Source organism: Petromyzon marinus, chromosome 17 (genome assembly GCF_048934315.1).
Source record: "Petromyzon marinus isolate PM22_M1 ecotype Great Lakes invasive population chromosome 17, UKy_Petmar_22M1.pri1.0, whole genome shotgun sequence".
Lineage (NCBI taxonomy): Eukaryota > Metazoa > Chordata > Hyperoartia > Petromyzontiformes > Petromyzontidae > Petromyzon > Petromyzon marinus.
In genome coordinates, this window is record NC_133683.1 from 12,796,061 (window position 1) to 12,817,858 (window position 21,798).

Here is a 21,798-nt window from a genome sequence, read left to right on the forward strand (position 1 = left end):
ATCCTTGGCTCTTCCAACGTGAGTTTTTGAAGCTTGGTTAATGAGAAAAAAAAATACTTTCAAACTATGGTTAGGCACTCAGGTATAGCTCTGGTGACCCCCATGCGAGTGACACCTTGGTGATGTCTGGAGTGCAAATAATATCTGCACTTGTCCATACATTTGAGGCATTTCTTTCTGAATAACAAACCTTCAAACTCGATGTCAGACAGCCTGGGACACACGGCCTCGGTATGTATATACAAGACAAGAAGAGCCCTTTGTGTTTGTAATGTCTGAAAGAGCTTGCTTGAATGCTCTGTAATGTTAAAGATACAATGAGCTGCTTTGTTGCCCAAAAACTAGTCCTAGTGGATCGGATTCATTCCACTGTTTGCCAATCGTTGGCTATGTGTATACACACGAATGATTTGGCATCTTTACATTTTTGTCTGCCGTCTGATTGCATGTGAATCACAATTGATTGTGAAAAAATTATACCTTACCGTAACCCTAGCATGCACCATTATCCTTAATCACTTTCGGTATTGTTTAAACTCAAAGCAGACTTGCTGAACCTACAGTATATGTATAAGTACCATTCTTTATTTTTTCACACTCAAAGTATATGGGCATTTGATTAAATTCACGAATACAATTGGCTGAGCTGCACAGTTATCTTTGTCTGATCGCAAAAATCCGGTCCCTAATGCAAAGCCACTGATCATGTTATTGAACTATCCGTACGTGAACAATGTTACAGGTAGGAACAACAGGTTCCACACTGCCCACCAGGGATTAATTTCCAACACGGATCGCACGAATGCGTTGTCCAACCAAGTTCCTACCTGCCCACTTCCGAAGGAATGTGTTTGTGCATGGAAGTTGGTATTTTAATATGGCGATTGAACCTTTTTTAAACATGACTTTTTTGTTTTGTTTGTGAGTTGTAAGCCGGTAATGCATCTCACAGCAAGCATCGAGTACTACGCTGCTGCAAATAATGTCACACATGGTCAGACATACCAACTGAGTTAATTTGAAAATACCTCCATTTTAATGAATATTAAAGGTGAATAATTAACAGACTTTCTGCTTTGAATGTATAATGCAGCAAAGGCAGCGCTCCTTGGATGCCCCCCTGTTGGTTATGCCTGTTGTGTACCTTTGTCACGTATAATACATGCATACTTAAACACTTGGCAACTGTTATCCGTGAGCATTAAGGCCAAAGTGTATTGAAAGGATGTGTGTGTACAACCGTATGGGAGCAGTAGTGTAGCGGTTAGCGCGCTGCGCTACGAACCCGGCCACCTGGGTTCGATTCCCGCTCACGGCCAACACCAGTGACGATTAACTGAACCGGTCCTGGGCCTCCCCTGGTCGACTGGGCCTCAAATGAGTACCTGGTGCAGTGTGTAAACATTGCCACTAGGGAGACAAAGACGGCCGGACATGGTGTTGGCCCACCCACCCCCTCGTGTGCCATGCTGGCATGCCGGCCTTCATGTGGTGCTCGCTAACAGCACTTGCCCCTAGAGTCTGTTAAGGTTATACGGTGGGGAGGGGAGGGTCTTCGTCTTCTACAACCACAAAGTTCTGTTTGCCCATTTCAGCTGTAAGTTGACCAGGATTGTAAAGGTCATTTTGTTTGACCAAAGTCTTTGAGGAGTGTTTTGGCAACTGCGTACATAACTTTGCGAGTTTCGAGGCAGTCTAGCCCGGCTGTAATGTCGCACACATTGGACCTGGACTTGTAAACCCATTTGAAAGCTGATTGTAGGGTCTCTGATGCGTGTTTCGGTGATGGGCACGGGTGCGTTGCGTGCCGGCTTGTTTTACAGTGCAGTGAAAAGTCCTCGTGATGTTTTAACGCCTACCATTAATTCCTAAGACACATTTGGTCCTAAACACCAGGGTGTCAGGACTGAGAAGAAGCTGTGCCTTTGATTGATGTGAACATACTTCAAAGCACTGACAGGTGTGATTGGGCGCTCAGTATTTTTACTGCTTACTCTAACATTACGATACTTTTTTTTTTAATACGTAAATCTGGGAATGTTTTGTGCCCAAAAAAATAGCACAGTGCTCTTAATTAAAATTTGAATCGACCACACCACTGCAGTTCTGCTGGTTGTGCACATTTTTCCCAGCTGTCATCTTCTTACATCAGACACATATACACACAGAGGAGGTCAAGCTAAGACTATGTAACAGTGAAAATAGGTGTATCCCCTTTTATCTGGCAACAAAACAGGTGTTAAGTTATTAAAACAGGGGAAAAACCTTTTCTCATATTTTGGTACTGGCAAAGGAGGTCCCATGATGTAGACTATGTAACAGTGTTGCCCTGGCCAGCATTCATAAATCATTGTAATCACAAATTATTTTCACACTTATTTTAAAATGAATTACACAGAGTATAATACCACATTGGAGATGGAGCTATGAGATTAGCTCATGTACAAGTGCAAGATGGATTGTTGCATCGCACAATTTGTAAGAGACGGAAATTGTTAAGAGATAGGGAAGTTTTCATCTAGCAGTGGATTGTTAATTACAGAAGATTATGATGATGAGTATAATATGAAATGTATTTTGTGTAAAAAAATGATTAGTTTTTGGCTCCTTTATAAACTCACTAGCTGTACTACCCGGCTTCGCCCAGGACTTTGATTCACCACGGGCGGCCGCCTTTGTCTCCCCAGTGGCGATGTTGACACACCACACCAGTTACTCGTTTGAGGCTGAGTCGACCTAGGGGAGGGCCAGGACCGCTTAAAATTATCGTCACCGGTGGTGGCCGTGAGCGGGAATCGAACTGGGGTCGCCGAGTTCGTAGCGCAGCGCGCTAACCACTACACTACAATGCGTTACGCTTCCACATGCGCGGGTCACGTGACAGATTTGACGTCACAGCTCACTTGCCGTGCAAAAAATAAATGCATTATTGAGCTCCCCCCCCTAAAAAAAAGTGTTTTTATAATTGTTGCATGGTGTACAGTCTGGAAAGTATCCACATGGCAAATTTCAAGTTTGTTGCATGTCGGGAAGTACGCTAAACATTTTGAACACACACACACATTCACAACTTTGCCTTTTATATATATGGAGATATATTGCAAGAGCACATGTAGGAGACTTGGATGCAACATATGAAATATGGCATAAGGAAGGAAGAGATGATGAGGGGAGGTGGCACCATTGGTTGTAATGACCTTTATATTGAAAAGGGAGAAGGCCTTGCGCAATTTTCAATAGAATTTCAAGTCTTGACAAATATTTAATTTTCGTGTCTTGTTAATGGAGTTTCACTGAGCTTTCATGTTCCACGGGCGCCGGAATGCCTTTTTCCGCCGGACGCAGCGGCCGTGAACGTCGTCGAACTTCTGGGTGACACCGATTTAATGCGCCCGCGCCGTGCCTCCCAGCAGACCCACCGAACACCCCCCCTCTGCACAAGACCCCGCTCTACGGCCAGCCATCCTGGTGGAGTCAGAACGAGGGACAGGGGTTAGCCCACGAGGAAGGGGACCATTCCCTCGCGAGGCCCGACCACGGTCACACGGAGCCAGCGCTCGCCCTCCAGCCCAGCGACAGCTTTGCAGGTTGGATGGCCCCGATGTAACCCTCTTCATAGGGTGCCACGGTGGCGAGATGCTAACTACTTTGCCTGGTAGACAGAAGGTCGTGGGTTCGATCCCGACCTGTATATTTGGAGTTTGCATGGCCACTCTCCCCGTGGTAGCGTGGGTTGTTTAATAGTTGCAGAGCCCCCCAAGGTCCTACAGATTGTTCGCGGAGCACGTTTGGTTGTGCCCCATTGGCATCGGTGTCGGGGTAATTTCGTGATAGAGGTGCAGAACTGAATTGCGATATGATGGAAAGTTGCCGTGACATACATGGGTTTTTAAATTGAGAAGAAATTCCAATTTTTATTAGCTGGCTGCATGAAAGGTGAAGGGGCAATTCCTGCCAATTGATTGCTTACGCCAGTGATTCTCAACTGGGGTACGCGGACCCCTGGAGGTACGTGGCAATGTCTCATGGGGGGTACATGAAGTGAATTAAAAATGTGTGAAATTATATTATACATGAGTCATTGGTGACTTATCACGTATGAATCTTCCAATATAAAACTACAATACAATGGTAATCCATATGGTAAGCTAGAATAATATAAAATAACTTTCTAAACGCATTGATCGGAAGTCGTTTCCGAGGGTAACCAGCGAGCGCGAAAAAATTACGTCATTCATGCGGATGCAGAGCGTCCGGTGAATATATATTTTGTATTCATTTGCAGTTACTAGTTAGTTAGGATACCTCACAAAATGTACAATTGGTAAAAAATACTATGCTCATTCATACATTTATTTCTTAGAACCGTGTTGGGTGAGGCAAGTTGGGGTAACTCGGTTGAATCAAGAATCAACGAGGTACACAGTCGCCAAAAAATGTTGAGAACCACTGGCTCACGCCACTGGTGGAGGAAAGGGCCTTCAGTAAACGGGGCTTGAGAGGGATCTCCCTACTGGGGTTGCCTTGGCCTATTTTACGCTGGCCAGACTTGTTGTAAGAGGTACCCACACTTGATCCCACCACAGTCAGATTGCTGATTGACTAACATAATTTACCCATTTATATTGCAGGGGAATTTAATAATAAACGTGCACCATTGTTCCGACTACTCTGCCAGCACGTTCTACTCTGCATGTACATATTGGTTGAGTTTATTTCAGAATGTTAATTGAACTTGCAAGTAAAGGAGTGAATTGAATGCCTTATTACAAATGTATTTGAACAGTGTTCAAATTAGCAACATTTGCTATGGTCAGTGCTAGGTTTTGTATAATTCTTGGTTTAATTTGAGGTTATTTTCCAAGAATATGAGCTGCATTACAGATTTTAGAATATTAATAAGCATACCTTTTTTTAAAAATCGGTTTGCATAAACGTATAACTTTACAAACATAAGATTTTAGGTTCTAATCACAGCCAGTGTTGACTCAGCCCAGCATCCCTCTGGAATAACAACAATGAGTGGCTTTTAGTGAGTACCATTTTCTTGTAAGTGAAGTATCAGAGACGCACTTCTCTTGCCATAGGAATATTTAATTTACACCCCTAGATCAGTACTGCCAATGACAATTAACTTGGCACTTACACATCCTGAGAAATTATTTAGCCCTTCAATAAATATACCAATTAAATATACCAAGGTTTTATATGTAATCACATTTATCCTTGAACAGTGCTTGTTTGACAGATCAATGAATGGATTTTGAGAGGGATTGCACTCAGATGATTCACCTCCAAGCTATTCTGCAATTGACCTGGAATTGGTATCCAAAGCAAACCTTTTGACTGGGCTTTGCTGTGCAGGTGGGTGTACCTGACGGACAGCATTCCCGGCAGTGTCATGATTACGTGGTGGCTGAGAAAGGGTAGCGCAATCTCGCAAAACCTGTTTGCACCTCCCTTCTGCTGCAGAATCGCTGAACACATATTCTACAGGGTGGACCAGATGTCTTTCGACCCCCAATTAACATGTGTTTTTTTCTTTTGCATATTCATTTCTATTTTTTAATAAACCCTTTAAGAAATATTAACTTCAGAGTTAATTGAGGGATCACAAGACATCTGGACCACCCTGTACATATAGTTTACCTTTTCGCAGCATCGGGCCCCCAGTGCATCAATGCTTCCTGCTTTAGATTCGTGGTTCCGAAACAGCAGCTTTTTGCTTCCGTCCCAAGACAGTCGAAACCTTGAGCAAGTTCCTTCATTACCACTGCCTGGCCAGCGGTAATGTAGAGCGGTAGGTACACTACCTTTAGCTAATGAGCAGGCTGCTAGTATAGTGATAAAGTGTTTCCATAATCACAGGAAGTTTAAGAGACAAAAACTGTGTTTTTCCCATCTTTATAGATGGGGAATCATACTACCATTTATGTTGAGTTGTTAGCATTGCATTATACCTTTTCCTTGTGACTGATTGTGTAGCCTGTTATCCATTTGATTGCTTTGAATGTATGTATGTGGAACTTCTTTCACACCTTACATAGCCAACCGTGATAATTGGAGGTAAAAAAAAATTATTTGCAGTACTTAATACCTGTCAACCCATACAGTTTAGCCGTATTATTGTACAGGGAAATTGAGTTTTCAGGCCCATATGGCGTACAGCCGTGTTAATACGGGCAACATTTTTTTGGTCTTTGTGTTTCTCCCTTGTGATGGGACTTTGTAGGGTGAATGTGCTCTTAGGGCACGGCGTCACCAATAAGATCTGATTTGGTCTGTAATAAGGTAGGCACTGATAAGGGGTTGACAGGTATGGTACTTTAGTGGGTACTTTAAGATGTAAAATAACAAGGATGATAACTGAAGTCGTAGGCTTTTGCGACCAATATCCACAAGTTTTTTTTGGGGTTAGAACTAGTAAGGGTTGTCACGTTTGGTTGTCACAATTGTAAATGTTGTGGCTTGGCTCTGCAACACACCGGTGTGCTGTACTAGTGACGAAGTGGCACGTTCTGTTTTACGTGACAACCCTTACTAGTTGGCTGTGTCGGGTGGTGGCGGGTTTTAACGACAAATTTATATATTTATGCAATCTAACCCCCAAAAAAACCTCTTGTGGATGATGATAATTGCATGAAACTTAGCACAAATGAAACTGCCCCATGTATTCTGACCACTTGCTTCCTTCATTATTGTTTACTTGTACACTCTGTTGTTAGTAACATCACAGTTACCGGTTAAGGCCAGCCACTGCTCTATAGCTGCTTAGTCTCACACAGCTCTCTATAAATAAGTTCCTTGTTAATATTTAAGAAAAATAACTTTGCATTTTGCACTTGTGTTGAAATGCTACGTAAAGTTTATTAATTGTCTAAGCAAAAAAATGGCAATTGCAACGAGTGTGACGGTCATTTATTAACCACCTAAATCTGTTAAGAAATTAAATTACAACTGAAAATGACATCGTTAAGCTCAGACGCACATACTAGGCTGAACACACACTGTAAGGGAACAATGGCATCCTTTTTGAAATGGTCAGAAATTAAGTACCTTAATACACAAAAGGCTGTTTTTTTTAAATTAAGCATTTACTTTTGATGACGCTCAATCACTCAAAGCTTCTATACCTCAGTGGTTTAGTTTCCCTCGGATAGCAGTTTGTCAATCTACTGCTGGATTAAAGGTCTCCTCGCACCGTGCGTGCCGTGGGGATTATTAACTTGTACTTCTCCATTCTGGTCAACAGTGTGGGTTGGCATCGAATTATAGGACAACAGTGGATTTAGTTGCACTACCTTCTACTGATAAACTAAGACTGCCCACCACGTAAGTCCGCAGCCTATAACACCTGTTACGCACCGTGTTCACCCATCGAAGTTCTCTTCAGGATAAAACCTGCTTAGCTTCTGAGATCAGTTTTCCATGAGCCTTAATCATGTTGGCTCTAGTGCAATTGACTTTGTTGGTGCTGGCTGTCTGGACCTTTTTGCTTTAGAATTTTGAATGAGATCTCAATGTGGATTAATATGGGGCATGCCACATTAATCCACCCCTTCCCTCTCTCCGATGTATCGACTCCCTCACGTGGCTCCTCCATCAGCTCACCCCAACTTATTTGATCACTTCCTTCCCTCGTATTATCCCCCACTGTACTTTCTATTGCCACGCTTGTGACAGTCAGGTGTGGTGGCAGCAGCTGCATTTACGATGATGACTCTCTTGACCTTTTGAACCACAGCGAACTTTCAAAGGAGGAATTTAAGTAATCAATCCATCATGCATCGACTGTACCGATCTTCTGGCTAACTAATCTGGACATAGATGTATGCTTTTCTATTCATGCAGTCATATCCAAAAAGAATAAAAATATATATACGCATCTATACGTCCCTTGAGAAGGCATTTCCGGGAAAATTGCTGCACATCTTCATTTGTAGCGGCTTTGTAAAGCCACATGACATGCCCTCTTCACTTTTTTTGAATGCGATATCTTCCTTGCGGCTTGACACAAATGGAAAACAAGCAGTCACCAGGGGTTTGGTCTCAAGTGAGGCAAGAGACCCTCCTTTAGAAGACTCCAGGTGTATGTGCAGCGAAGCCTAAAGAATGGGCAGGTAGGTTCCATTAATCTTTGGGTGGCTCGTGAGCGATGTCGTTGAAGTGTCAAACCTTTTCTCCGTAACAACGGTGGCCGACGATTAAGCCGTGGTGCGAAATGCATTTCGAATAGTAATTTTCATGTATAATTTTTAATGCGATTTGTATGAATTGTGTTTAAAATATACGCCCATGGCCTCTGCAAATTCCATGAATTTTTCCATGATTTTGCGTTGTAATTCTATCTGAGAATATATTCTGTTTGCCTCATTAATGCACCCTAATACAATCTCGGTTGTATTATCGCTTCATTTGTTTTGTCGAATTTGTTCTGCCTGTTCGCTCCATTAGCCTAAATGTGTGACATTGGTACATAATTTAAATGGTGAAGGTGCCGGCCAGGAATTTCTTGCTCACGTCACTGTTGGCAGAAGGGTCTCCAATAAAAGAAGATCTAAAAAGCCCTTCCATAGAGTATTTGGCCTATTCTTCCACGCTAGATAATAACTAATGGTAAGCAATAATTTCTTACATATACAGATTTTGATGGACATGTCGCGAGCATAAGAATTGATGTGTCATGTAATTAATACATTTATTTTAATGGATGAATAGATGAATATGCACGTGCCTAGGTAGTTACAGATGGGTGCAGTGTGAGGGTTGCTGCTAAAATGAACTAGATGAATCACATACACCATAAGCCTCAGGTTAACTAGATGCATAACAGGGGCTTTCTAGGCGTGACATGTCTGTGACCCGTTGTGCTCGTTCATGATTGGCTGTGACCCAGGCCATGGGTGTTGTTCTGTGGTGTCTGCAAGGTGCCCTTTAAATTCCATTTTTTTTTTACATCTTTAAATCTTTTCGAAACACACAAAGACCATGACAAGAATTGGAAGCCTTTGGAACATTTATGTTTTGCACATTGCCATTTTGAAGATAGCAGTAGACTCACTTGCTTGGCTTCGCCGGCCTTGTTAAAACATCATGATGGGTTTTTTGGGCGTTGGTGATGCTGCTGCGCCGCAATAAATGGGATGCCCACATGAGTCAGGGAGCAGTCAATGTGGATTGTGCAAAAGACGACAGTGCCAATGAATTGCTGGACATCAATCACTTGTAACTGCATCAGAGGCAAAGATAACCCTTGCTCGCAGCCACAATTTGCATACTAATACGAGTGAGTGCATCCGGTAAAGGACAGGAAATATGAATTCATGCCTATGTGGAAGAACATTTTTCTCAAACCAAATGAGCAGTTGTACATATAGAGTACAATATTCTGTTATTTGCTGTGTCTACATTTCTCTGAATGTTGTGTACACATGCATGTCAGTCTGCTACTGGATGAGGGCCCCCTACACACACCGCAGGTTGTGAGAGGCTATATGACCATAATTCACCGCGCTGGTCAGTGTGGTTTGGTGAAGCTGAGGAACGTAGATGTAGGGGGCATAGAGAAATACAGTACAACACTGGGTTTTGTTTGACCACCACGTAAGTCACTTCTAGCTTAAAAGAAACATTTTCATCACCTATTCTTCATTAATTTCACCCCTTGTGGTTCAATAAATTGTCACAATTCGTTTATTTTGAGTTAGATCATAGAGGTATGTACATTTTTTAAATCTATAACCTTCCACCACTGAAGGAGCCAATCAAATTAAGATGTCACGTGGGACAATACGCCAGTTGATTTGTTGTTTTTCAGCAAACCGGAATGCTTTAAATCGAGCAAAATGTTGGCAATGTTGCACGACGTTTTGCTGGAGATTTCATCTAGCATCATCAAATGGTAATAAAAGCTCAGCTTTTGTATCAGAGCTTTTTTCACAATTCAGGGTCACTTCGATTAATAAATATACTTTTTACATTGTGGCGAATGTATCAGTCCCTGGGTGGCTGTCAGGGTCACGTGAACCCATTACATATAACACGCGAATTGAAAAATATCGATACTTGCACACAATACGGTGGTGCATCATTCCACTCCTTATACATATACACACAGTACATAAGACAGATGCATCTGGGTATATAGTCACTGATTTGGCCCGAAATGATCCTTTGGAAATGTGGGCGTTTGGAAACATCTCTGAAGGAAACTGAAAAGCAGGTGATTTGTGTGGTATGAATTCCTAAGCATTCTTTCCTCGAGCCAATTACCACTTTTCACAAAGCCCCGTGCTGATACGTTATCCTTCTCTTTGTGTCTGTAGTCTTCCCCTAGGCATAGAGACATTGTCCCTTTTGCCATTGTTAGAGCCTTATCAGCTGTTCCATTTAAACAACTCAATCATTTAACCGAATGCATTTTTCTGAAATACAGCTTTTTAAAAAAATATAAATATTGAATTGTTCACAAAATTGTTTGGTGCTCTTTGGTTTTATTTGGTAGTCACGAAAGCTTCAAATCTAAAATTGTCTTTATTTCAGCCAGTCTGGCTTTTAATTCTGTATTGAAATAGTGCCCCAACTGTGATAGTCTCAGTAACCCTTTTACTTTATTTCACATTAAATCCAATATGAACTTCTTAATTGCATGAAGCTCATTGAGTGCATTACATTTTAAATGCATGTTTGGTAACCAGTGTGGACTTTTGGAATATAAGTGAAGTATTTTCTTTTCCGTTCTTTTTCTTCCACTGCCAAACTTACCAATTATCATCTTGTATCTGCAGCTTTGATATACTATTTTGCTCAAGTGTCATGATGCATGTTATCATTTAGTTGTTGAATACTTTCTTTGTAAATCTGGTATGCTTGATCATTATGGCATGCTGTTGGGGCATACATTTGAATCATCTTCAATTGATAGTGTTTTGAGAATGGTGCTGTAATCCGGGCAACTATATCCAATGAACTTTTGAACTCTAAAACTAAGATTTCTAGAGGGCCTTAATAATCCCACTTCTTCATCTTACTTGTAACTCTTTGATATAAAACGTTGTCACTCTTCAGACGTATGCTTTCCTTCGCACCGCATTAATTGCTATAAACGAATTGAGTGGATTACATTTAAGCTGTATTTGGGGCACTGGTGGACACCTTTTGGAGTACTGTGTCATAGGAACTGCTTTGAAAAATATAATTGCTAGAAAGCAAACATTTTCAAAATATGATGTTTTGTCGTTTTTGGTTTTTAGTCATTTGCAGAGGCATGTGTAAAATGACTAAAGCTGCAATATTTCCCAAAGATAACACGGTGCCCCCATTCATTTTTTCACTCTAAATATTAAAATAATTTCTTGAGGATTATAAAGTCGTGAAAGCAGAGACAAAAATAAATCAGGCCAATCCAAAGCATGCATAACAGGATGATATGATCGCGACATTTGGGAAATGAAGCAAAATAAATTATGCAAATAAAAACCTGCTTGCGAAAATCTATTTTGAAATAAGTGATGTAAGAGTGTATGTCACTTATTTCCTAAGGTGGCCCAAAGGCTAACATGGGATAATGATGATAAATTATGGTAATAGATGGGTATGGCATTCAATTAGCATGCCGCTTGGCAAGAGTGTGTTAAGAATAGAATGGCGCTTAATTGGCTGAAATTGATGTTGCACATGGCATAAGCCAATTTGCATAAAGTCTTGAAGCATGAGGAGAGCGGAACGACTCTTGTATGAAATGATGTACACATTTAAATTGCTAGAAGTGAGCTAAGAGGACAATATTTTATTCGTGCAATTAATGCGTATTTTAAACACATTAAACATTTTGGAAGTGTTCACTGTGGTTTGTTAATGGCTGAAGCCTGATAATACTGTACAGTAATTTCAATATTTATATTTTCAATTAAGCCAGGTCTAAGCCAATGCAGAAATCATCTTTTTGACTAATAATAATTTGGCTCAAACTGGTTGGGCTGTTGTTACCGAGACCTCGCGTATGATTCCTGGCAGCCACCTGTGATGAAACCATTGGGATGGATTCATAAATTAATTCTTAAGATCAAGATGCCTCGACGTGCAAGGTAAGAAGCTATGTTTTTAAATTCAGATGTCCTTTTATGCAACGGGGTCACGGCACCCCTGCATCAATTAAAAAAAAAACCTCTGAATCACGACCAATTCATCTATCTGCAGGCTGGGTGAATTGTCCCACCCATAGTTTTATTATTCTCAAGGGTAACAATTTGATAGTCTCAGCCTATGTACTGTATAGAGGATCACCAAAAACTCATACAATTTTCCACCGACTGGATGATGTTGAGTGATTAAATTCCCACAAGTAAAACGATTTTTGAGTGAATTGTGTGACGGTAGACCGTTATCGGTGCTCGACTGTGCAAAGTAGGTCACTGCAGGCGTCACTTGGCAATAATTTAGGAAGAACAACTTGACTGGATTGGTAATATCTCAAGTACGCTAGCTGTAGTCCTTATCCCTGCAGTCCCTTTGGACAGGAAACCAACGGAAAAGTAAAACTGGTTAGGGAGGAATGGGAGATAATAAGGTTATATTTGGTTGTATGGAGTCACCTTGGGTAGGGAATCTTCAAATGAGAGTAGCTAACAGGCTTCTTGTAATCAAGTTGATGATAAGTTGCCCATAAAATGTGTTGAGCTGTTTGAACATCCTTGCGTGCAGTATTTATTTATAGAAAACCAATAGGCACTAACTAATACGCTCATTAACCGTTCGCCTGCAAACATAAGGAGCTTTCTGAATTCCAACTATTTTCATGCTTGTCTTGTTCAAATATATAGAGAAAAAATAGGTTTATACGAAAGGCATACATTTTGACATCCGTAATTCAACATTAGTGGTTGTTACTTTTATGTATTCGTTTGGTTGTCGCGGTGAAATATTGCTTATAAAATATCTTACCGCAACTTAGATGTGCATGCATGTATGTATGCTGAACTTCTTTCGCACCGTGCGTAGGCGACCGTGCAAATCGGAGGGAGAAGGCCCACAAAATGTGTGGCGTTGTCAAGGTCTCACCCCCTCCTGGTGTTTTTTTGTTTGCTTTTTAAACCGAAGCACTGCGAGTCTTGGGAGAATCTCTCAATATTTACCGGTTGCTCAACAGCATTGAAAGCATGTATTACAGTCACAGCATATAGCTTCATAATATAGAGGCATAGATGCAGAGAATGAGAGGTGATCCTGACTAACGTAAACAAAATGATCAGACTAGAATGGCATTCTAAGCTGTTGATTTTTATACCAAAACTAAGAGGTTGAGAGAAGGGTAAAACTGAGACGTCACTTTCCAAAAATGCATTTTGAGTGGCACCGTAGTATGTACAGACACACACACGCACATGGAGAAAGCCTTTTGAGATGCTCACTGTATGAAAGGGCTTTGTAGTCGCGACGGCAGACACTGCTGGTTGACTGCTTTGAGGTATTCTTGCAGTGGGTGGCATGTCTCTGCATGCTTAATCTACCTCCAGTGCAAATGTACATTCTTTTGTTTGGCGCATTGCTTCATCCAGGTGCTTAGGATTTATCTTGGGTCACACCTGCCGCAATCTCTTGAGGCCAGCAATTATTGTTGATTCGTACTAATTTTACAGCATGATTACAATGTGCAAAGAAGCGCGAAGAGGCACAGGGTTTGTAATTATGCCGGGGACTGACAGAGAAATGCATGGACCAGAGAACCGACGTAGATTAGACGTGCCGTATTGGATGGCTAGTAGCCGTGTAACGATGCATAGATTCATCAATGTGTAATGATGCAGTTGTACAATGCAGAGCGGCCAAATAAATCAAATCATTTGTTTGGGGCTAAGTGGTTGTTGGGGCCATTTGGATGATTGGTTGAAGCGATATTTGTGAAGCATGCTTTCTGAGTACTGTCATCTTCCGAGTACAGTACTGTTCACATGGCACCACTGAGAGAAGAAGTTTGCCTCTTAGACTATGTTGTTTACATTCTGTGCTGTAGGAATCATTGCTGAGACATGATTAACTATAAAGACGCAAATACATTAATCGAGAGTGAGTATTTGCTCCGTGAAAAATGTTTAAAGGACAATGAAACAACCTTATGGTTGTCCAGGTGCAGTGAAAATAAATCAATCGAAGGTGCAGATGTAAAAACTGACTATTTTGAGTCAATCCAATGTGAACAATACTGGTTGTGGTGTTAGACTGGTGCTTGATCAGCAGTATTCTTGTCGAAATGTTTTACACCATCGTGTTCAGAAGGGGTCGAAAATTTCACCTAGCCCCTCCAAACCCAGGGATTAGATTAATGTTACCAATCAGTGAAAAGAGTACATTATTTAATGAACATCTCAATCCTGGCACCTGTATATTTGGAGTTTGCATATTCTCCCCGTGGTTGCGTGGATTTTTCTCCAGTTTTTCCCTTCCACATTTAGAATCAACATCATGCTATAAATTTCCACATAAGCCACTTAATTGAGCTCTCATTTGTGGCCAGGTCACTTCTCGAAAAGAGCTGGTATTACTCAGTGGGCCTTACCTGGTAAAACACATTTTAAAAATAATTGATTAGTTTTAATAGTTTTATTTTGCTTTACATTGTGTTGAACTGTAGTGTCTGCTGTGTAACGTGAACCCATGACATACAACATACATGATACAAAATAGAAAAACTGTTTCTTTCACACGAGTCGTGGTGTGCACCTCAGAATCTATTTTCATTTATTTCATTTCATAGCTGGTCCTCTATAATTCATAATTAGGTTAGGGATTATCCATTCAATGTACCTTATGAAGGAACATCCAGAGATAAATATTATTTTAGGGTAGTTTTTTTAAGTGCCTTTTAAAGGATTTGTGTTTTCTGACTATAAACATGTACTGCAATTTAACACATTTCTGCATTGACAAATGCTGTTTCCTTGTCAATTTAATTAATACAATGCAATGTATATTCACACAGCAATTATATAACAGTCGTGTCCATATGCCATTTAACCTATTTAAGCATGATGTTACCACCCTTTTCACCCTGCTGTGACACGCTTAACAAAAGCTCGTGGAGCACAAACGTGCCTCTTACCACGGTTACCTTGACACGAGCATCACATATACGGCCTGATCACTGTTATTAGACGACGTGCGGTCACAATTACGCATTCATATTTAACTCGGCTGAGCCCCGGCCTCTCCAAGTCTTGCCACGTGTTGGTGGAACGGCTATTTATAATTAATAACGCGCCACTTTTTACCCGACCACTGTAAGGCACGAGTGCCTCGCTCACATTTAATGCCACAGTGCAGTGTCAAGAGGAGGCGGCGGCGAATAAATGGAAGTCCATTATCTGTAATATTCCGCAGCTGTTGCGTAGCAACGGGTCTGATCCTAATGGTCAATCGCAGGCTGCCTCTCGCTCTTTTGCTACGTGAGTGGGGGGGGGGCACATTAAAGGGAAGTGGTCCCGAGATAACCCTTTGTAATCGCAGGCTTTCTTAACTGTATGAGAGATATTCTTAGCTCTTTCGGTAAAGTCACGTTGAAGGGAAACAATAAAATAATAAGTATGAGAGATGCATTTAGAGTGGTAACAGCCGCAAGCGGGGCAACGACACGACACAGGAATTGCATTCTTCAGCCTTGCAGAATTCCGAGGTGGACTACATTAACGTCCGCATTTTTATTTGTGCACTGCTTTAAGTAATATGCATTTGCTCAGCCGTTTGCGTAAATTTGCGGGGACACATTGGAGTGCACAATGAGCAGTCAACTTTGTCAGCCTGTTGGCCTCTTTGCCTTCGGAGCGAAAGCTCCACGTATCAATAATTCACAACGTTTCTTGCCATTTCTTCTTCTAACACTACAGTTAAGGAAATCCGGAGACTCCAGGAAGAAAGCAACGGAAAATTTTCCATCCCCATCCAGAGAGACTCCAGGGAAGAGTCCGTTTACAGCCTAAGACGAGAGCCTAGCTACTTTGAAATCCCAACCAAAGACTTCCAGCAGCTACAGCACCAGCAGCAGGTTCTGCAGCAGCAGCAGAAGCAGCAGCAACAGCAGGTGGCACCGCCAGGAAAGCCACCGCGGCCGCCTGTCCACGAGGCTCCGACGCGGGACGTCGCGTCTTCCGAAGCAGACCCAACGACGCAGGCTGTCGTGCAGAGCCACGCCTCCTTCACCATCGAGTTTGACAGCGCCAAGCCGGGCCGTGTCATGATAAAGGACCGCGCCGCTAAATTCGCCGCGGACACCGGTCTCCGGCAGAGGCCGAAGCCAGGTCCCCCGAGCCAGCCGCAACAACAACAGCAGCAGCAGCAGCCGGCGCCGACCGTGGCGGCGGCGGCGGCGGTGGCGACGGCTCCGAGCCCGGCGTCCGCCTCGCGTTCGGCGTCCTCGCAAGTGGACGCGGCCACTGCCACCGCCAGGAACAAGGTGCACGATTGGCTGGCGCAGCAGGAGCCCATCGTGTCCATGATCCGCAAGGACCTGGCGAGCGACGACGTGATGAGCACCAAGAGCGACGTCCCCGTGCACGGCAAAGTACTGAAAGGTGACGACGGTTGGCAGTGGGGCGGCGTGGTCGACGTGCTTACGTGGGCGCTTGTAAGGGTGGCTCGCTCGATGCGTATTTGCTAAAGATTGCGCATTTGCGGTGCGAGTTGCGGTGCGGTGAATTCCGCTAAAGTCTCGTTAGCTGTCCATATTCATAAATGTATCCATAGCTTGTTACTATTTATGAATTATCAATTCAAATGTAATTATATCAAGTGATCTCTCCTGTAAAGCAAATGTGGGACAATGTCTAGTCAGAAATAATGGACACTTTTAGAAATATTTAAACAGGAGCCTGTGGTTTGGATTTGTTAAAGTGCCTATATTTGTATAGATTTGAGAGTAGTTTGGAACTGTGACAATCATAATGCTTTAACAAAACGGTTATTTAATTTTAGCTGCATACATTATTAATGCAAAAACATCGTTGAAAATGTATTTATTATTCTTTCCTGAAATGTATACATTTTACAACATTTTAACCATTGAAGACACTTCGAAGGGTGTACATTTCATGAAAACATCGTGTGCTGTCATGTCGTGTTCATAATGACTTTTTAATTAACACCGTGAAGCCGGTAGGCTTTTGTTGTTACGCACGTTACTCCGATGGGCAATAGGAGCATCGCTGGCTGGTTGCCGTGTATTTGTCTAAAGCAACCTTGCGTGCGTGCGTGCGCGTGTCGCTGGACCTGCAGGCAGCAAGCACAGGGACGGCACGAGAAGCGATGACGAGGCAGACGCAGAGAGTGACCCAAAGCAGCCGTCGGATAAGACGAGTCCCGTGGCCGATGCACCACCGGGCCCTAAGGTACAATCGAATGTCTCTCATTCAGCCATCGGTACCACTTGAGGAAGTATAAACGTTAGTAGTGTACGCTCTTTGGTTCTTTCGGTAAAGTCACGTAGGCATGAAATAAAATTACATCCCGACGTTTCGGGCGCAACACAAGCGTCCGCCATCAGGTGGGGAAGCATGATGACGGACGCTTGTGTTGCACACGAAACGTCGTGATTTATTTTATTTTATACCTACATGACTTTACCGAAAGAACCAAAGAGTATGGATCCCTGCAGTCACGAAAGCTGCAAATCAAGATCGTTAGTAACGTATTTGTTTGACTAATTAGAGTGAATTCGTCAAAAACTCGTTTTAAATGGTTATCACATCATTTATTGATATTGACCATATATCTGGACATATGTGAAAACAATCTTCATAGCTCATGGGATTCCTGCAAGATAAATAATGATTCTGCTTCTGATATTGATTAATTGGAATTGCTCAAGTTTTTTGATATCGGTGTCGCCGCCTGTTGGACTCTTGTGGTATTACCAGCTGTAGTAATGTACCCGCAGCGCCCATCACGCCTCACTCCTCTGTACCTCAAAGTCATGCCACTTCAGGTGGTACCGACAAGTTAACCCTTTCCCGTTCCGAGATGTACACAAGCTGCAGCGTGGGTCTCGCTTTCATCGCTCAATCTCGGAACGCGCAAGTGGTTAGCGTTAATTTTATTTAGAGGCATAGCGCTGTTGTTTTTAAAGATATTGTACTCACCGCAGAGAACTGTAGCGACACGACCGCACTCTTATGATAGCTGGTGCCAAACTGTGCTGCACGACCTCTCGCATGTCCTTGCGGGAGCCTCGGTACGTCTTCAGGTTGGATAAAGTTATTTTATATTAGCTTTTCTTCTGATTCCTTTCCGATGACGTACGTGTAAGCTAAGCATCTGGTCTGGGCTCATGGACTACATGGCTTGTGGGTGGTATCACGCATTCATTATCTTTTGTAACCAAATTTAATTAACGATTGTGCTATCGGCATCACATCGCAAGACGAACGGGTAAGTGTACCACCCTGTCGGAGAAGAGTCAAGGATGATAACTTTACAGAACTACTTGTCACTTCAGTAGGCCTCTTCATCAACTCTGCTTGAGTCACATTCACAATCAAACTGGAATGCTTAATTCTCATAACTGGTAAGGGCCTCATTAAGTGAAATCCCAAATTTAATATGGTGACTGGGCTGAGACCACCAACACAGTATGCTTGAGAACATGTTTTCATTGGGGGTTGCTGCCAGGATTCAATCCCAGGATCTCAGTATTGCCACTTCTGCTCTGATCTAACATGAACCTCCTGGAGTTACACAACTTACCTACATTGGTATAATTTATCAGTGTTTCAGTTTATTTTATTTAATGTATTTATTATACATGCAGCCCATTTGCGACGACACCATGGGGCATTATCTGCACTAATGTATTAATTTTATGCTCTTATACCATCACGATTTCGGCTATAACAAAAGAATAAAGTGGATTTATATTGAACGTATCGTCTGTATATTTTACATTCAGCAACTACCTTTGATGAAACCAGATTTTTTTGTTCCGTCAGCGTACAATGCAATACTTGAAAATGAATTGCCCACGTGATACATTTTTCGTTGCTGCCAAACAGAGCAGTTGCTACTGTTAATCGGTAGAAACAAATGAGGATCTAGGTGGCATGGTACAGATTGAATGACAAATACGTTGAGCTTCATTCATGTGTTTGCAGATTCTGCAGATTTTCACTGTAAAAAAAAAACAGTTAATTCTGAAAAATATAGCGGCAATTGGGGCCTCTATCCATCAATAATTATTGGCAAAAACTGCTTTTCTGCCAACATATCCATCTCGGCCGCCTAATGTTGTAGTATAGCTCAGAGCTGCAATTTTCATGGCGAACGATATTTACTGTGCTGCCATTCCCTTCCCACTCCCCCCCCAGGCCTTCACCATCGAGTTCTTTGATGAAGACCACCCTCGCAAGAAGCGCTCCTCGTCTTTCACGCACCGCGACGGGGTGCCCTTCTCATCGAGCAGCCAGCCCGACCGCTCATCCTCTCCAGGCCTGGCAGCCAGGGGCGCGCGCACCACAAGCAAGACGCTGCCTCATCCGCTGCACCAGAATCAGCTGCCGCCTGCACCGCCCCCGCAGCAGCAGCAGCAGCAGCAGCAGCAGCCGCAGCAGCAGCCTCAGTTCTTCTCCCGCGCTGGGTCGCACCGGGCATACAGCAGCATGGGGCGGCGCTCCAAAGTATCGCTCGATTTCCAGCAGCTAAAGAAGGAAGTTACCGGCGGTAGCGGCGGCAGTGGTGGCGCAGATCGCGACAACGACACGGCTGGTTACAGTGTCGATGTCCGTCGCGGTGATGCTACGCGGGCAAACTCGGGAAGCCGCGACGACGACGACGATGATGATGTCGACGATGTTCAAAGCGGTGGCAACCGCGGGGAAGACGCGGGCAGGGGCGAGGAGGACAACCACAGTGATGCCGGCACGTACACCATCGAGAGCGAGATCAAGAACAAGGAGGAGGAGAAAGCTCGCAGCATGATCGACCAGGTGATGGCACGGCTGGGTCATTCATTCTCTTGATTAACCTGTCAACTTCCATGCAGAAACCTTACACGTGTCAAAGCTGATCGTGAAAGCCTTAACGATACCCTAATTGAGTTTATTGCGTAGAATGAATTGATTTATTCTGGCGAGGTAGCTCAGCGGTAGTGAGCGACTTGCAAACTTGAGGTTGCAAGTTTAAATTCCACTTCCGGGTTACCTCAGCCCATCATCCCTCTGGAGTCGATAGAAAGAGGTCCACTTGTGGGGTAGTTAACAGTGGTTGTCTTACGGATAGACCCGTCCCAACCATAGCAACGTGGAATTTCCACCACTGGCTTCATGTGGCTGTTGTAATCAGGACATGAGCACCGCCCCAATGCTCATTTGCTCAGAGAACCACTTTGATTAACAGCGAGGCTATAGCTCAGTTTGTGCTGCCAGCTCGCGGTAACGAGGATGCATGAAGTCATCATCGTTGTCATCATGAGTCATCACCACAGTAGTTTAATGTTTGTCTGTGTATCTTATAAAACTTGATATTTGCCGTGAAAGAAATTTGCGACGGCACTTCTTGTTGCCAATCGTATTATCTCTTCCACCTCTCTAAGCTGCATGCTCGAGCACCTCCTTGTCCCCCACGTGTGCCTCACCTTCCCGATTTAGCACGGTTGGCGATGTACACTTGACAGTGCCACTCAAAATGCATGTGGAAAAGTGAAATTTCAAGACCCTCCTCTCTCATTCGATGTTTGTCAGGATCACCTCTTTTTCTCTGCATCTATGCCTCTATGTTATGAATGTATATGCTGTGACTGTGATGCATGTTTTCAACTCTGTTGAATATTGAGAGATTCTCTTTGAACTTGCAGTGCTTCAGTTTAACAGCATATAAAAAAAAACTCCAGGAGGGGTGACCTTGAGGACAACACACTTAAATATTTTGAGCATTCACTCTCCGATTAGCACAGATGGCTACATATGGTGCGAAATAAGTTCAACATATATATATACGCACGCACGTATGTGCCTACCTGTTCCTCTGCCATCCCACAACTTTCTCTACTCGTGCAATATTCCCAATGCTTTGCCCTGCCTCCCCCCCCACCTCTTTCCCTACCTTGGCCCCAAGCAGGTATTTGGCGTGTCCGACCCGCACGAGTACCCGGGGGCGGCCTCGCCGGCACGACCCGCGTCCCGGACGCCGCCCCCGCCACCGCCCACGGCGACCGAACGTCAGGTCCGCAAGATGCTGCACTCCAAGAGCCAGTCCTTCAGCGGCGAGGAGTCTTTGAACTTCCCTGGTGCTGGCTCGGTAAAGGCAGCGCACGCCCAAACGATGTTGGCCTGCAATAAAGTCCACGTTTAAAAATGTATTTTAAATGTTTTTATCATTTATAATTCCCCTTGACATTCCACTTCCCAATACCATGTTGATCGTGGGGATTTTTTTGACCATATTTGCGGTTTCGTAAATGGGGGTTGGGTGCCCAGTATATGTTAAGATATCACTTGTCATTGATAAGGATGTTTGGCTATGTACGGTGCAAAAAAAGATCATCATACAGTATGCCCGAGTTACCCTTAGTGACCTCAAATATTGAATATCTTGGAAGCAAATTTTGATTTAAAGCTTTCGTGACTGCAGTAATTCATATTCTTAGCTATTTCGGTAAAGTCACGTTGAAGGGAAACAATAAAATAATAAAATATATATAAAACAATAAAAATTCTCACGACGTTTCGACCATAACACAAACGGTCATCATCAGGTGTGTCGGTTTGCATTAATTTATTTATAAACGGTGTGTTTATTTATTTAAAAAAAACGTCAGCGCCA

At 43.0% G+C, this 21,798-nt stretch overlaps 1 protein-coding gene across 6 annotated transcripts in view; it reads left to right on the plus strand.

Annotated features, from left to right (window-relative positions):
• LOC116943324 (centrosomal protein of 170 kDa-like) overlaps positions 1-21,798 on the plus strand; it is a 74,035-nt gene that overhangs the window by 26,851 nt on the left and 25,386 nt on the right. For 4 of the 6 annotated variants that reach the window (XM_032956109.2, XM_032956111.2, XM_076067634.1 and 1 more), the window contains exons 7-11: positions 3,411-3,587; positions 15,879-16,562; positions 17,263-17,375; positions 19,347-19,964; positions 21,094-21,273. In XM_032956109.2, the coding sequence (XP_032812000.1) occupies positions 3,411-3,587; positions 15,879-16,562; positions 17,263-17,375; positions 19,347-19,964; positions 21,094-21,273 (1,772 nt within the window). The remainder of the gene's footprint in view (positions 1-3,410; positions 3,588-15,878; positions 16,563-17,262; positions 17,376-19,346; positions 19,965-21,093; positions 21,274-21,798) is intronic. The other 2 variants (XM_032956110.2, XM_032956113.2) reach the window with 2 other exon arrangements.